The 16,700-nt window shown below is 33.6% G+C and overlaps 3 protein-coding genes across 3 annotated transcripts in view; 2 read left to right on the forward strand and 1 right to left on the reverse strand.

The window, feature by feature from the left end:
- LOC138934867 (uncharacterized) overlaps positions 1–7,928 on the forward strand; it is a 108,300-nt gene extending 100,372 nt beyond the window's left edge. The window contains 12 exon segments of the mRNA XM_070299009.1: positions 262–411; positions 877–897; positions 1,051–1,318; positions 1,573–1,959; positions 2,159–2,326; positions 2,409–2,599; positions 2,789–3,022; positions 3,233–3,742; positions 3,972–4,154; positions 4,482–4,584; positions 4,693–4,827; positions 5,558–7,928. Of these exon segments, the coding sequence (XP_070155110.1) occupies positions 262–411; positions 877–897; positions 1,051–1,318; positions 1,573–1,959; positions 2,159–2,326; positions 2,409–2,599; positions 2,789–3,022; positions 3,233–3,742; positions 3,972–4,154; positions 4,482–4,584; positions 4,693–4,827; positions 5,558–5,670 (2,463 nt within the window). The 3' untranslated portion in view covers positions 5,671–7,928.
- A 935-nt stretch (positions 7,929–8,863) lies between these two features.
- Positions 8,864–12,047, forward strand: LOC138934757 (dihydrolipoyllysine-residue acetyltransferase component of pyruvate dehydrogenase complex). Its single transcript, XM_070298810.1, has 11 exons — positions 8,864–9,115; positions 9,389–9,570; positions 9,650–9,828; positions 9,969–10,143; positions 10,240–10,412; positions 10,555–10,706; positions 10,788–10,927; positions 11,005–11,181; positions 11,274–11,458; positions 11,541–11,641; positions 11,717–12,047. Exons 1-11 carry the CDS (start codon positions 8,986–8,988, stop codon positions 11,890–11,892), a joined length of 1,770 nt encoding a protein of 589 aa, XP_070154911.1. The 5' UTR covers positions 8,864–8,985; the 3' UTR covers positions 11,893–12,047.
- Positions 12,048–12,705: 658 nt separating this feature from the next.
- Positions 12,706–16,388, reverse strand: Pak3 (p21 (RAC1) activated kinase 3). Its single transcript, XM_070298811.1, has 2 exons — positions 16,329–16,388; positions 12,706–16,228 (listed from the first exon to the last, which is right to left on the reverse strand). Coding segments are annotated over exons 1-2 (1,554 nt in total). The 5' UTR covers positions 16,331–16,388; the 3' UTR covers positions 12,706–14,676.
- Between the last annotated feature and the right edge of the window lie 312 nt (positions 16,389–16,700).

Genomic DNA, 16,700 nt, shown 5'->3' on the forward strand with positions numbered 1-16,700 from the left:
AGATATATAAAAGTGTTCCGAGCTTTTCTTCTCTTAAAAAAATTTATTCTTGAACAAATACTTCAAATCATATTCTCAATGTGATATCTATTACATCTACAATTTAGGAGAATCAATGTGTCGTTATTCGCTTGGAATTGAAAAGAATCATACGTTTAGATATAACGATAAGCTGCGAGATGACATGAATTGCCCTACTTCCAAAATATAGAAATCGTTGTAAATCGTATTAGATGCATGACTGACTTAATACGGTCGCAGGAAATACTCGAGAAGGCTTTGGGCGGGTTGCGGCATAAACTGCAAGGTAGCAGAAGTAATTTGGCCGAAGCCGAACGATACCGGAAGCAGCAACTTCTATTGGAGCGCGAGTTGAGCAGAGTGCGGGTGTTGCTAGCTCACAATTCGAAGGTTAGATAATTTTGAAAGCATATCTAAGACAGCGACTAATACACGTTTCTGTCTGTTCTCTCAATTACAAATCACGCGTCGATCTAAATTTTATAATGCGGTTAATCGCTGCTTCTCATTTTTTATGCTTTTCGCGATATTATAAAACATAAATAAAAGCGTATATATGAAAACGTGCTTTATTATTATCGATGTTTTTGCTAATAATAAAAATTTTGATGATTTGAAAAAAAAGAGAGTTAATCTCATCTATTAATATAAATTTAATTAAAGTAAATTATTTATGATATTTCTCTCTTTCGATTTTTTCGATGTACTTTTATTAAGTTTGTCTTTCATTGCTTTTGACCCTTTGCAATGAATCTGCAATATCGTGAAAATAATAGTGGTGATTTATTTACATAACGAAAATAGAGAACGCATAATTACGTTATTTCAATTAAATATTCGATTCATTGTTTCCAGGTAAAACCGGTATTCTTCCAGGTAATTTGCATTATTCACAACACAATATTCATTTTCAGTTCTACCGTTCGTTGTTTATTTGCCATTCTCGTCGTGCAACGCGATCGCCTATCATTCAATAATCGCCCATTTTCATGCTGATAGCCTTGATAACGAATTTTACACGATTTGCAGAAACTTGAGGAGACAGTAGCCGAAAATGCGAGATTGGAGCAAGATCTAGTGGTATTGAGGCAAAAAGTGCAAGCGTCCAGAAGATACGCCGGTAATGTGGCGAGAGACACTTCGAGTACGACCGCACCGCTGGAAGCGGAATTACGACGAATGCAACAACTCGTCGGCGATTTACAGAGACAAAGGAAGGAACTGAGCATTCAAGTTCGCCAACTGACAGAGAAATCTCACAGTTTAGTGCAGCAAATTCGCCCGCAGCCTCTACATGGTGAGTTTAAATGTAAAATGTGATACGCGTTAAAATTATTAGAATTTTTTAAATTTAACAGCTACAAAATATAATTATTTTATTAATTTCATTAATAAAAAAAAATATATATATATATCGTTAACAAAAGATATGTACAGAGAATATTTGTTATATTTATTTTATCACTTATTAAATTTTAATATCAGGACGTATATTTTCTCAAAAATGCTTTGTTAATTTAATAATATGATCAAAACTCCATTTTTTCTCAGCTCCCCAGGTACATCATCCGAAAAAGCGTACGCAAAATTCTTGGCTAGAAACCGACTTAGATTCTGGAATAACCCTGGATCACGGTTTAGACTCGCCATCAAGTACATCTTTATCCATTTCACCTCCGAATAAACAAAACGATAATTCTCATCAACGATATGGCTCTCCTACGCAGTACAAGGATTTATCACCGTTAAATCGCTCACAAAATCAACAATCTTTCGCGCAGCCCTCCCAAAATCACATATCGGCGCTTTCGCCACAATTGCGCGAACAGATTCAACAACATCAATTAAAACAACAATTACTGAAAGATCAAATGCAAGGAAAGGGTAGCGTGATCCAAGTGGCGCCTTTATACGTTAATACAGATTCTAGAATAACAGGTATATATTTGTTGAGCAATGTATAAATTTATAATATCATATGAATCGAAATAATGTCTTAATTGTATCAAAATTAAAATTATATATGTTGAAATATATACATGCTTATAAATAACACAAGAAATGATTAGAATTACATGATAATTTTTTTTATAACGTATGATATATTTACTTATTAATCTATCGCTTCTAACGCAAGGCGATTACGTTGCCGATACGAGCAAGCACAACGGAAATATGTTGAATGGCACGCCGAATTCCGCTCCGGAATATATTCCGCCGCCGCCACCACCGCCGCCGCCTTTGAATGAGGAGACATTACTATCGAACGACAATTATAAACAAAATGAGGACAACAAATTCATCGGTAAGCCATCTGTTTTATCGCAGACAAAATTTTAAGCTTTTCGCGAATCGAATTTTTCATTATCTCTGTTTCGCATTCACAGGATTAATGCACAATCGTGAGAAGCAAGAGATCAAGACGGTGCGTATAGTAAAACGCGAATCGGAGAGACGACAAAGGGATCGCGGCGATAGAACCGGCAATATTGGTATTCCTCTGACAAACGGTCTTCAAGCACCAGGCGGCGCAAAGAGACTATGCGACGATGACTTGGGAGGTCCCCAAAAATTCGAAGTAAGTCGCTAATATAGACAAAAATAGTACTTTCCTTTTTTATATAATTTGTCTAAAATATATCATACTTTATCTGTATTTATGCGAAATTACGAGTTAAATAAAGCAATTAAATCTAATAAAAATACAAAAGAAGCATCAATTTTTTATTTGTTACGTATGTGCTAATATAAATTTTTTAACATTTAGAAAGCTCAACTGGGTAAAGTAGTAGAGGAATCACCATCGATCATTCACGCGCAAAGCACGGTTCAACTATCTGAGCTAGACGATGTTCAGTTCCAAAGAAGCATGTCTCTACCGCGTGGTTTCGGCGGACAAAAACAGTATTCTGGGATACACTACGGGCCAGTGGTACCTCCACCACGCAGCGATAGCATGCATGCTCTGAAAAGCATGATGGCGCGACGACATAAAATTAGGGTAAGCCCCAGATAGCAATGTAAAGCAATGCCTGAAAAACGCGACGCGATGGAGTTCGAGATCATCCTGTAGAGCTAAATCTTATTTTCCCATGCTTGATAGTTGTTTTTACGAATATGATTTTATTTTATCTCGCCGCTATCATCTCGTCCATTCATTTTGGTTAATCCTGTCTAGTATTCTATATTTTTTTTTGGCGTTCAATCGCAGTTTGAAAGTCACGACGGCAGTTCCGATAGCACTTTGTCGCCGTACACGGACAGCCCTACGTCCAGTTCATACGTGCCGATGAGTTCACCCAACTATTCCACCGCATCGTCGTATAGCCCGAATCAGAATCAAAATTATCCGCCGCAAGCGGCGATGGTAACCACGCAGCCTCATTATCACAACCATTCGTTCGGACCATCGTATAGACAATATGATAAAACCGTGACTCTTGCGGATACTGTGAGCTCCGAATTAACATCGTCGGCTAACACTGGTGTTCATGATGCGCGACTAGTCGCTGTCGCAACGTCGATGAATGCAAACCAATCCGAATCACCACAATTGTCGCCGGTGTTCAAAAGCGAGGCTGCCAAACAGATTATCAAAGAAATGACCGAGAAGAAAGTGGAAGGACCGAGACGACGACAAATACCGCGGGAGAAGAGGCGGCACTATACTGTGTCTAGTAGTAAACCGGTGCTCGACTTAGAAGATACTTTCTCGAAGATGGTATTTTGTGTTTTAATTAATTTTCGTTCTATCTCTCCCTCTCTCTCTCTCTCTCTCTCTTTCTTATTTCCCTGTCTTCGTCTACCTATATTTCGCTTTATCTACCTGACGTTGATTCTCGGTTCACTCATTTCGTTATATTATACTCATAACAGCTCATTATATTATACTCATAACAGCTTTAAAAACTGTGGACTTGCTCGTAACGAGAATCTCTGATAATTTTCAGGGCATGGGCAGAGCCAGAGATGATTTGGATATGGAAAGAGCGCTCAGACCCAGAATAAACGCCCCTGATGTGGTGCGTTCGACGTTAAGTCACAAAGAGTTGAAGTATAACGAGAGTACTATAGATCAGCTATTAGGCACGCCCAACAAAATTGTTATCCCCGAGCGATATATTCCCGAACAGGTATAACATTAATATTTTTGAACTGAACATGTATAAAAAAATTATTTTAACCAAAGTCTGTTTTTAATGTAATAATTAAAAGACTAAAAAATTATATTGTTGGAAATTTTTAATACTTATATTTGTAAAACTTGCTAATTTCTTTCAAAATTCAATATAAATATATTAAATAAAAGCAAGAATTATTTGAGTCACACTTTATTTCTAATATAACAATTAGAAAAATCTAAAAGATATTGATAGAAATTTATAATCTTTTTTTGGCGAGTTTAAATTAAATAAATTCAATTTTTCAGATATATTATATACATATTATTAATCTTTTAGACACCAGAGCTAACAGCGGAAGAACAGGAACAGCGCTTTAAAAAGGCAGAAGCGATTAGGAAAATGCTTTCAGAAACAACTGTAACTGCACCGGAAGGAGGTGGTATGTAATATTCTTTTTCTTATAATTATCTTTTTAGTATTTTTTAACATTGAAGATCTTTATAAAATATATCTTTATAACTTATATTTATAACATATATGGTTTTAGACGATGATTCTAATGTAGAAAAATCAGATACATTAAAACGAAAAGTAGTGGAAGAAAAGCGACAGAGAGAACACATTCTTCAACTTAATCAGATATTAGCGAAGCAAGTGATGGAGAAAAGTAAAATGGTAGCAGGTACATCAATAACATATCACATAACATGATTTTCGCATGATTTTAATTGTAGAGCTATGGCAGCATGTTTGTTTCATTTAGCTTTCAAGAAATAAAGGAGATTCTTCTTTGTTCAATCAATGCAATCGATGCAAAATTTTTATATTTTTTTATATCACATTGCTTACAGAATTTCGTTAAATCTTTCCATGTTCATTTGATGGTTCGAGCAATTTACACCATATTATCTCAGTCACATATTTTTTTCATAGACGCGGACGCGCATGTTTCACTTGAGTTACACATCGTTCTACAATATTTTAATGGCTTTTGTTCGATACAACGAATATATAGTTTTATCCTAGGAGTGTTGTTTGGATTGTTTTGTGCTTGTGTATAGGTAACCAGGCACACTGACTGACATGCTTACTACATCCCTCCCTATAGGATACGCACGACATATTATCATTTTCAGGTTTGTTTATCACTTTTTTCATTTTTGTTCATCTTTTTTCTTCTATTTTTCTCCCTAATCAAGCTATACAAATCAATCGCAGTTTTACATTTCTGCCAATATATGTTTATTAAAATAAAGCTGGTGTATTGCACAAATTCAAATAATTTGCAGGAATAATAAAAATGGTAAAAAATAAAAGTAGATAAAATAGCAAAACGTAGCTTCACTCTTAACAAAGCTTTAGCGATAAACTTTCAGTACTGATTTTTATCATTAATCATGATTCATTGACAGTGAAAGCTCTGGCAACGCTTCCTCTGAAAACTGAATCGAGTTTAGATGATGAGGATCTCTCGCCTGTGGCTCCTTTACCACTTTACCAGCAAAGGGAAAATTATTACACGTAAGCATCATTCCAAGAACACAAGCAATACTACTGCCAATATGATGAAGAAAGAGAGAAGAGAGAAACAAGAAGAAACTTCTACCGAGGATTTAGTTGAGAAGCATGCGAAAGTTGATGCATTATACAGGAAAAAGTGCTTTTTATTTGCATTGAATGCAATTGTACATAATCGTCGACTAAATAAAACGATAATAAATAGCTGTCATATTTGTTAGCGATAAGGATTCGTAATAAAACAATTACATACATATAAAAAAATGTTAATTAATTTAGACGCAGGCGGCGATCCTCTGCGTAATTGAAAGGATTGTTGAGTATGTTATCAGACTGAATATCTCCCATAATTCTCTTAAATAAACTTATCAGCGTTGCGATTTATTATCATTTTTTATCGATACTGACATTCAGCATTGAATAAGCGTTACTTGTCGGATGACAAATTTTAAACGCGTGACGAATTACCGGATAATTATATCCGTCTTTGAGAAACTTTTTATCGCGTCTGTTCGCAATTGAAAGTTCATTTTTGAAAGTTTTCAAATCGATGCATATTTATAAGCATACAAGATCTCGATCGAGAGAGAATCTGATTTGGATACTATTATTCGTGTATCTCTCGTTTTACATATGTACAATTATTTTCACGATTTTCATGAACTTTTATATCGATACAAGCGAGCGATGAAATTACCGCTACCAAAACCTGAACGAAGTTGGTAACTTTAGATTTATAATAGCGCGCGACAAAGTCTCTTTATTTTAGTAACGGCATCGATTCGTGCATGCAAATCGGAAAGAAAAATAATAGTTATACGAGTAACTACCAAAATGTCAAAAGCGCTAAAATATCGAACCTTCCTTAGACTTTATTCGCCGAACTCGAAAGGACAACACGGCACCGATCGCGAAAATTATCGTATAATTAGATTGTGTAATTAGATTGTAACAAACGCATGATATACATACGCTTTTAAAGCGCCCGTTGTATACATATATATACGTACGATTTTTCACGGGCCATTGTAGCATGGCATATTAATGTTCAGAGCAGTCGTAACAGTCGTAACGAGTGCCAAATTTCTCATAATGGCGAGCAACAACGAGCGATTAAAACAATCGTCAATTAAAAAATCGTCACAGTATCGAGACTAAGCGAGATATTGCAAGCCGATAAAAAATGCGATATACAGCGTTTATTATAAAAATAAAACTCGCGAAAAAAAAAACGAAAATCATATGCAATTATATAATACTTTGTCATCATCATTAATACACTTTATTAATATCATTCTCCTTAATTCGTATTTCATGGATATTTCAACTCGAACTTGATCCTTTGGGCCTACATCTCATGGATTATCTCGTGGATTAGCAAATACAATTATTTGATACAAAATATTTCAAAATATAAGTAAAGAAATGGTAAAGATTTTTCAAAAACATTTACAGCTAATTTAAATTTTCAATTATTATACTTTCAAAGGCAAGGTAAAAAAGCAGAAATTTATACATTTTTAATATATTCTCTTGAATATATATATATTCCTTTTTCGGAAAAAAAAAAAAATTATTTTTCAGTCGTTGGCCGAGCGACAAAAAAAAAATTCGAAATCAGCAGCCGGAAAAAGATGATGAAATCAATACTGTGTAATTTCATAGAAATAATAAAAAACTGATTGAGACTGACCGAATATCCATGGGATATCCTATCCGATGCTGTAGGGATGATTCTCGATTTTTCTCATTATCTCCCTCGAGCATCTTTTGCAATTTGGCGCGCGCGAACCGTACTACGGAATTCTTATTGTTAGCACAAGTTTTTATATAACTTATATATATCTCTAAGCGCGCGATACACTGTTGTCACTATGTAACACTTATTTCCAACACTAATGCGCATCTATTGTACATAATCGTGCACGATATAACGCGAGGTACTCTCGATAAAACTGGAAAAATACACTCTCCTTTTTGAAGACGCGACGCACTTTGCAAAAGTCCACGAAGTTGACTTCGCATGCGCGCAAAATGGCGACGATTATCGATAGTATTGCCATCTTGCGATATCAACGCAATCGGGCGCGCATTTTGATTTCAAAAGATTTCCACCTCGCTCCGTAAAGTCCTGCAAACGAAACATTTTCATCGCGTGGGACACTCGAATATATTCATGAGCGATTGATACTATCTTAAAAACACTATGCGAAAATTAATCACGAGAAAAAGAACTGTTATTGTTATAATGATGAAATAAAAATAATACAGCAAAAATCGATAAAAACCAGCTTTCCCAGACAGCACACAATATTTATATAAAAATATGTGCAAAATATTTATAATAATTTGAATATTTTATAAAACACACAATATTTATCAAACACACAAATTGGATGGCACTCTGAATATCGCAACATCGCAACTCAAGTGAGTGTTTGTATATATGCATGTGCCCCGCTCCTTCTATATCCCCCCTACCCTCTACTTCTATCAAGTATTCTTCTCATACTCGACTGTGATTGGTCTATTTCTTAAGGCTTAGGGCTTAAAATCTCTATTGTAGACGCCGCTTAATGCGACGTCTACAATAAGATTTTAAGCCCTAAGCCTTAAGAAATTGACCAATCGCAGTCAAGTATGAGAAGAATACTCGACTGTGATTGGTCTATTTCTTAAGGCTTAGGGCTTAAAATCTTATTGTAGACGCCGCTTAAGCAAGCATACACGCAAACATGAACCGCAGAGCGTTCTGCGCATCAAAATTAAAATTCAAATAAAAGAAATTCAAAATTAATAATAATTAATAATTATAAAAATAAAGAAGCTATTTTTTATTTTAAATTAAAATCTGAAATAAATAGAAATAATATTGCACAGTATTATTTGTCTTTCTTCAGGTATATATATATATACTTATATTTTATATGTATTACAGATGATATATATTACAGATGTATGTATTACAAATATCATATTTTATACTCTATTAGTAAAAAGTATGATAAAATCTGAAATATGTATAACAATAATAATTATATATACGTAACATGCATAAAAAAATCATTTTAGCTAGATATGTGTCATTTGGCTAGATGCAAAAAAATTAATGCGAAATAAATTTGCATGTTATTTGTTATAAAAATGTGTTTCTTCTCATATATTTAGTGCATATTTCGCAGATTTAGAATTAATTATAAGTGAAATTGATAAATATATATATGTATAAAAAGAGATCAAAGAGGTCAAAGAAGTTGGAGATTGGAGGTCATAAAGATAGATCAGAGGATCAGACGATCAGGACCAGGCACGACGTTGCTGGATGTGGAAAATGGCGCATATAGTAAGATCCAAGATTATGCTCTTGAAATATACCAATCGTGTCGCGTCGCGTGTTTTCGTGCCCTTGAAATATCAACGATTATGTTTCCACACTAGCAGGATTCTCGATGGTATGATATTTATTCAGAAACAACGACTTTTTTCTTGTAATGTCAATCTCGATTTGGAGGTTATCTCTCAAAAGATATAAAGTTAATTGAAAGAATTTTTGAAAAATGAAGCTTTCTCATTCGCGATGTAAATGCAAGAAAAAAGAAGAATGCAAAAAATAAATTTGCGATATAATATTTAATAAAATAAATCTTTTGTAGCACTTGATAGAAATAAGTTTCTTGGTACTCTTGATTATGCAATCGTGTTGACACAGAGATATTTTCTTTCAGTGAAAGGAAAAGAACTATTAATGCCTTCCTTATCACCTACTATGGAAACTGGTACTATAGTAAAATGGTTTAAAAAGGAAGGCGATAGTATTAATCCTGGCGATGCTATCGCGGATATTCAGACTGACAAAGCTGTTGTCACAATGGAATTTGATGACGAAGGTGTATTAGCCAAAATAATTGTAAGTCAAATCATCAAATATAGTAACGAATCGTGTTGAAAAAAATTGCAAATAAAATTATATAAAAGGTATTATTTAGATACCTGAAGGAACAAAGGATATCAAGGTAGGAACTCTGATAGCTCTCACTGTCGAGGCTGACGAAGATTGGAAAACAGTGGAAATGTCGGACAAGCCAATGGTAACTCCTCCAAAAATAACAGCAGCAGCTCCTGAAACCCCAGCTGTTACAAAAGTTGAAGCACCACCATCTGGCCAGTATGATTCTTTAATGAGCACATGTTGTAATCTACTTTAAAAAATATTGTTAAAGTCATGCTTATTTTTTTTACGCTTGAAAGTTTTGTTCAAAGTTATACCGTTAAATTGCTATTGAATTATTCATGTGTTATTTTCAGACAATACATTCCTATGCCTGCCCTCTCACCAACCATGACAACAGGTACAATTGTAAAATGGTTGAAGCAAGAAGGTGATGAAATACAACCAGGCGATGCATTAGCAGACATACAGACAGATAAAGCCATCATGACTTTCGAATTAGAGGAAGAAGGTGTACTTGCAAAAATTCTTGTATGTATATTGAACTTTTTTACATTATATAAATACAATTTTTTATATAAAATATTTTTACATTATTCCTTAAACTATATTTATGCTGTTTATTAGATTCCAGAAGGATCTGAGGTAAAAATAGGACAATTGATAGCTGTTACAGTTGAGAAAGGAATGGATTGGAAACAGGTCGTTATCCCAACCTCGACTAAACCAGATGCATCTGTGGCACCAAGTTCTACTCAACCAACTGCACCAATTGATGCAAAACCGCCATCAAGTGGGCAGTATGTATATTGTGTGATTTCTTCATTATTTTATATAGATAAATTAATCCTATTTATTTTTCTCTATCATTCTCAAATTTATGAACATAAAAAAAAACTTTATTTTGATGTATACTATAATTACTTAATATATATTACATAGAGTGTATGGTTTGGCGGTGAAGAGATTGCTAGAGGAATATGGCCTGAATTCTGATTCAGTCAAAGGTACTGGACGTACCAATCGTCTATTGAAAAGTGATGTCCTTGTATATATTCAGACGCATAACATTAAAAAGATTACACCTAAGTCCGGTAAATATGACGCCATAGTAGATTAAATGCTATCTGTTTTTGGAATAGATCTGCTTTTATTTTATGGATATTTTTTTGCAGCACCAGCTCCAAAGACTGATAAAGCACGTTCTCCTAGTCCAGCAAAAACACCCGTTCTCCCTGATCAACCGTCTCCGTACAAAGATATTGAAGTATCCAATATTCGCGCCGTTATTGCTAAACGACTTAGCGAGTCAAAAGTATGGTATTACAAACATTTTTAATAAAATTCAATTGCCTCATATTTAATTTAATTGAAACAACTTTTCTCTTTCAGAGAACCATACCGCATTCTTACGCGATTATAGACATAATTATCGACAAATTGCTTGAGCTCCGTGGAAAACTGAAGACGGAGGATATAAATGTATCAATTAATGACTTTGTTACTAAGGCTGTCGCTCACGCACTTGTTGAATGTCCCGATATAAATACATTGTATGAAAATGAACAAGTTAGTAGCACGATTAATTCGTTTAACATTGTATATAATTGCGTAAAGATATGTAATTCAATTATACAATATAAACAATTGGCTATTGTTAGGTTGTTCGAGTTCCAAAGGTGGACGTATGTGTAGCAGTCGCAACATCAACAGGTCTTATTACGCCCATAGTATTCGACACTGCCACTAAAGGCTTAGCAGATATCTCGAAAAACATCCGAGAATTAGCCGAAAAAGCGAGAAACGGAAAGCTTAAACCACACGAATTTCAAGGAGGAACATTCACGTAAGTCTTAACCAAAAATACACAAAAGGAAGAATCATAAATAGTACAGTTTTTATGCTAATATATAAATTTTATTATACAGAATTTCAAATTTGGGAATGTTTGGTATTAAGGAATTTTCAGCCATTATAAATCCTCCGCAAACTGCTATTCTTGCTGTAGGTTCGGTACATGAAGAGCTAGGTAATTTTTTTACGAAAAGTATTTTGTGTGCAGCGTTCTTTTTCTCTTGTAACTAATAATTGTAACATCTTGCAGACTCTTCATTAGCAAAGATAACAAAAATGACAACCCAATTATCTTACGATAGACGAGTAATTGATGAGGATCAAGCAGCTAATTTTCTGGCTATTGTAAAAGCAATGTTGGAAGATCCAACTTTTCTAGTAGCTGGAAAGACACAAGCATTGAGGTATAAACGTGATACATATTAATTATTTTTAATAAAACAATTGAAAGTGTTTTATTGCAAAAACAGCTTGTTCTCTTGCTTATAACAAGAGAATTAAATATCATTGTTTTTATGTAATAATGCTACTGTGCTTTTTAAAACATAGAGATTTGGAAAAAACCTCAGTATTAATTTATATTATTGCATAATGTATATAATTGTTGGCTGTTTTTGAAATAAACATAGAAAAAAATAGTCAATATCAGTTGTATTTTTCGGATATATTGTTAAATATAAAAAATTCGATTTATATGAAAACATATTGCAAATAATATTATTTATTGCTGTTATCAAACTTTATGACTCAAGAATATAATTTATACATTTATACTGCCAAAGAAAAATATTAAGGACAGTTAATATTTTATATATAAACATAGTCTCACATTTATGATGTTTATTAATTATTAGTAGTAAAAATAAATTAAAAGTTAAATTAAAAATTAATTTTTCTTATGAGATTGTCAAAACATTCATATTTTACAGTCCAACAATAGTTAAATTACTTGAGATTAATATCAAAAGGTTTGAATGATAGAGAATAAGAATCTTTATTTTTTATCTTCTGTATTTAGATCTTTGTAAATAATTAGAGCATTATGTAAAAGTTCTTTCTATCTTTTGTAAATATCTGCAAATTATTATATCTCTATGAGATATAACACATGTGGAAACCATATAAATATGTACACAATACATTTTTTCTCAGTCGTATCATAAAATATAAATATCTTTATTATATAATTACATTATAAACGTTTAAAAAGTTTATATTCAGAAATTCTTAAAAAATTTATTGGGTAAACCACATGTATCTGTTTTCATTATATAATACATATATATATAATTAAATGACTCATTTGTATATATAATGTAATAAATCTGATGAATAGAATTATATTCGAGTAGCTTAAAGATATATATATGAATAAAAGCCATAAATTTACGTGTTGTAAATAAAATATTTATTACTTAGAATACGTGATATTTTTCACCAGTATATCGGTAAATATTAATCTTTTTCCCTAATACATAAATCAATAATATAGCATGAATTTTGTACAAATATTTAATTTTTGTTATATATAACTATAATTGATTATAATATTTTTATATGTGTCTGTTTGTACACTAGTTAAAATCGTATGTGTTTGTTTGATAAGGCACACAAATGTTACTCAGAATACTCTATAATACATCCTTCGCATTTCATTTTGGCCTTTGAAATACTTTTCTCGAAATCTATGAGAGTATAAATCCTACAAAAATTTAAAAAAGTCGATAATGCATTCCTTATTGAAAATTGTGCAAATGATTACAATACTTTTTAAATATATTCGTTTATATGCATGTTATTTTTTAATGCTCCATGATTGACAAATAATCCTTGGCCAGCTTATATTATATAACATGTAGCAATTGTACTTCAAACTGTTGTCTCACAATTGGATATTTTCAGTATTTGATAATTTATCTTAATATAATTTTTACGATATTACTTGTATGGGGTATAGAGCACAAAAAGTATAGTATGACTTAACTTTCTTGCTTATCACAGTCGTGATTTTATATATACTTGATATTACTGCTCAAATTTTTTTTATCTTAAATATCTAAACATTCATTCTTTAGAATAATCCCATTACATACATAGGTATTGCATTACAAATCTTTTTTTTTATAGAACATTAATCTATATACATATCAATTATAAAATAGCTATATGAATATGATATTTAGTTGAGCAATATTGCGCTCTTACATAAAAGTTTTCAAAAATAATATATGTTATAAAAGAGTGGAAGTAAAATCTTATAAAATTATGTATTATTGCAATAATCTTAAAAGGGATGCATTGTACAATGCTTGCTGCGTCACACTCGATTTATAATACTTAATTTTAGACATTTGTCTTATGATATTAAATAAGAGGTTGCTCAATTTCATACTTAGAACTTTTAAAAATGATTTCATACGTGATCAATAATGATTTCTCGATATAAACATGTTCGATTCTGCTGTTTTTTTTCTTTAACAGCTAAAAGTTTAATATTTTATTTGCCGACAGCAGAGATTATATAACTGATTCTAATATTGTCTTCCTTGATACATATATTTTTTTCTGTGATACATATAGTATTTCTATTCCCACAGTGATCTATATAAGTACAGTTTTAAGAAAAAAATTATAAAATCCTGTTATATATCTTTTTTTTATGACAATGCTATAAAGATACAGTATATAAAAATGTATATATTCCTTTCATCTCTCAAAAATGATACAAAAATTGTATTCTATCCACAATCGTTTACAATTAAAATATTCTGTTGCTATTATTGTTTTGATAAGTATTGCATTTGAATAATAACATATAGTGCATTAGTATATTATTGAGCGAAATACTTGAATAAAAGCCTAAATTACAATAAATTGTATTGCACATAATAAGATAAACTCTTTAGAAATTAAAATTGGAAATAAATATATCCGCATACTATTTTGCCACAATAATTATAAGTAAATAAGAATAACTAATTGGATTTTTTGTGAATAAAATAATCTTAAAATGACTATTAAAAGTGCACTGTACGCTTTGGTTTCTAAACCAGCATAGTAAAAATAACAGGCAGTCAAATAAGCTTAAAATTAATAATTAAAATCGAATAATAATCATGAAATACCTTCTTTTTAGCCTTCAATATAATATAAAGAATGACGGAGCATGAGACAGTATTACGAATACAACTTGGAATTCTGTAGAAATATTTAATGGAACGCTTTCTGGAGAATTTTCTGCGCCGCACGAATCAATGGAGTAAGTGTGGATAATTCCGCGCAGTTTTCTAAGAATGGATGAGAAAGTAACTCATCGGCGGTTGCTCTTTCATCGACTTCTACAGCGAGGCACCTCTCTAGAAAATTTTGGAACGTTGAACCGAGATTATCCCATCTTGGAATGGATGGTTTACCAATGGCAGCGATCAAATATAATGCTCTCAATGGTGTTTCTTTCATGTAAGGTGGTTCTCCTTCTATCATTTCTATAGCCATTATGCCTAGCGACCAGATATCCACTTTCTTGCCGTACTGTTTTCTCGTAACTACTTCTGGCGCCATCCAGTATGGAGTACCGACCATAGTCTGTCGTTTTTCATCACCGTCAATATTAGCACAAAAACCAAAATCTGTAACTTTCACCGCACCGTTCATTCCCAATAGCACATTATCCGATTTAATATCCCTGTGAATAATACCTCTAGTGTGCAGGAAGCTTATCGCTTTAAGGACTTCTCTGCAAACGGCTGCAATTTGAACTTCCTTCATCACGGTCTCAGTGACCACATCTGTGAGCGGTCCACCTTCCAGTAATTCCATAACTACCCAAAGATGTTCGTCGACGAGATAGGCATCGAGAAAATTCACCAGGTTTGGATGATGAAACTCCTTGAGAATTTTGATCTCGGTTAATATCAATTCTTTTTTTGGCTGCTTGGACAAATCTATATCCTTTATGGCTACTTTCCGATTGTGTTGAAGATCGGTAGCTATGAACACAGTGCCCGAAGCACCGGCACCCACCTCTTTAGTTCTTTCAAAACGCAAATGAGGATCCCCGCGTTGACAGATAGCCCTGAGTTCCTCGTATATCTGTTCGTCACTGAGTCTCACACCAATACACTCGGTTTTCCTACGCAGAATGGGGCTCTCCTCGATTCTGCTCGATGTAATATCTCTCTCTGATGATAAATCGTCATCTATCTGATACGTATTCAAATCTTCCAGTATCTCGGTGAGTGTTTTCTCCACTCGATCGTTACACTTGCGCGGCGCCGGTTTTGGCGGTGGTTTCGGCGGTTTGTTGACTTTTGGCGGCAACACGGGTAACCTCTGCGCTTGACCGCCCGTAGATTGTCTCTCGGAGATCAAGCCGTCATCGGAGCCATCCGATTGATACTTCTTGGTCAGGATATTGTCGATTTCCTGCGACTCTTCCTCGATCAAGTCCTGCGTGACGAATGGCTTGAAAACTTCTTGATCTTGCGGTTTTCGCTTGATCGAATAGTTGTAAAACTTGATCGCCTGAAGCGCGGCATCGGGATGCTCGTCCTGCTCCGACTTGGAGATTTGCGTGTTGAGTAAACGTATCCACGGGTCCGGCAGACCCTCCAGCTGACCGGTCTCAGCATTCTTGCTCACGTGGAACTTGTGCGAGACGTTGGTTGGAAAACCGATCTCCGTGACTACGGTGTCAACTTGACAGCTCTTCTTTTTCGAGAAAAGCTTCGTCAGGCTGAGACTCATCTTCAGATTTCCCCCCCTGAAAATAAGAAAAAGGAGAGAGAAGATACGGATGATTCGCGAGCTCAATTTACTAGTATAGATAATAGACTAGTGCTAACTAATCTCGTATCGCTAACATCGCGAATTTTCACGCCCGATCGCACACTGACAGACAGGACGCAGGACGAACATTCTTCAGTATTGCCAGTATGCCAGTTCGATGATTTCTCGTATCACCAGTCAGCAAACGTGCGATGAGCGATAACTCTAGTTGGTATCGCGAGAAAAGTCGATTACTCGCTGCGTATTCGATAGTTTGAATCGTAGCGTATAAGGATACACACACATCTCTGCTATGTATCTTAAACACACGTACACACGTACAAAGTAACATCTATAATACATCTTTATATAATATAGATACATTAGATATCTATATTTTTATAATATATCTTTATATATCAAATACAATTTTATATCTTACAGACATTCACATGTCTATCTCGATC

The sequence above is a fragment of the Polyergus mexicanus genome, unplaced genomic scaffold, assembly GCF_030449975.1.
Source record: "Polyergus mexicanus isolate NDT 795.1 unplaced genomic scaffold, iyPolMexi1.0 SCAF_7, whole genome shotgun sequence".
Taxonomy (NCBI): Eukaryota; Metazoa; Arthropoda; class Insecta; order Hymenoptera; family Formicidae; genus Polyergus; species Polyergus mexicanus.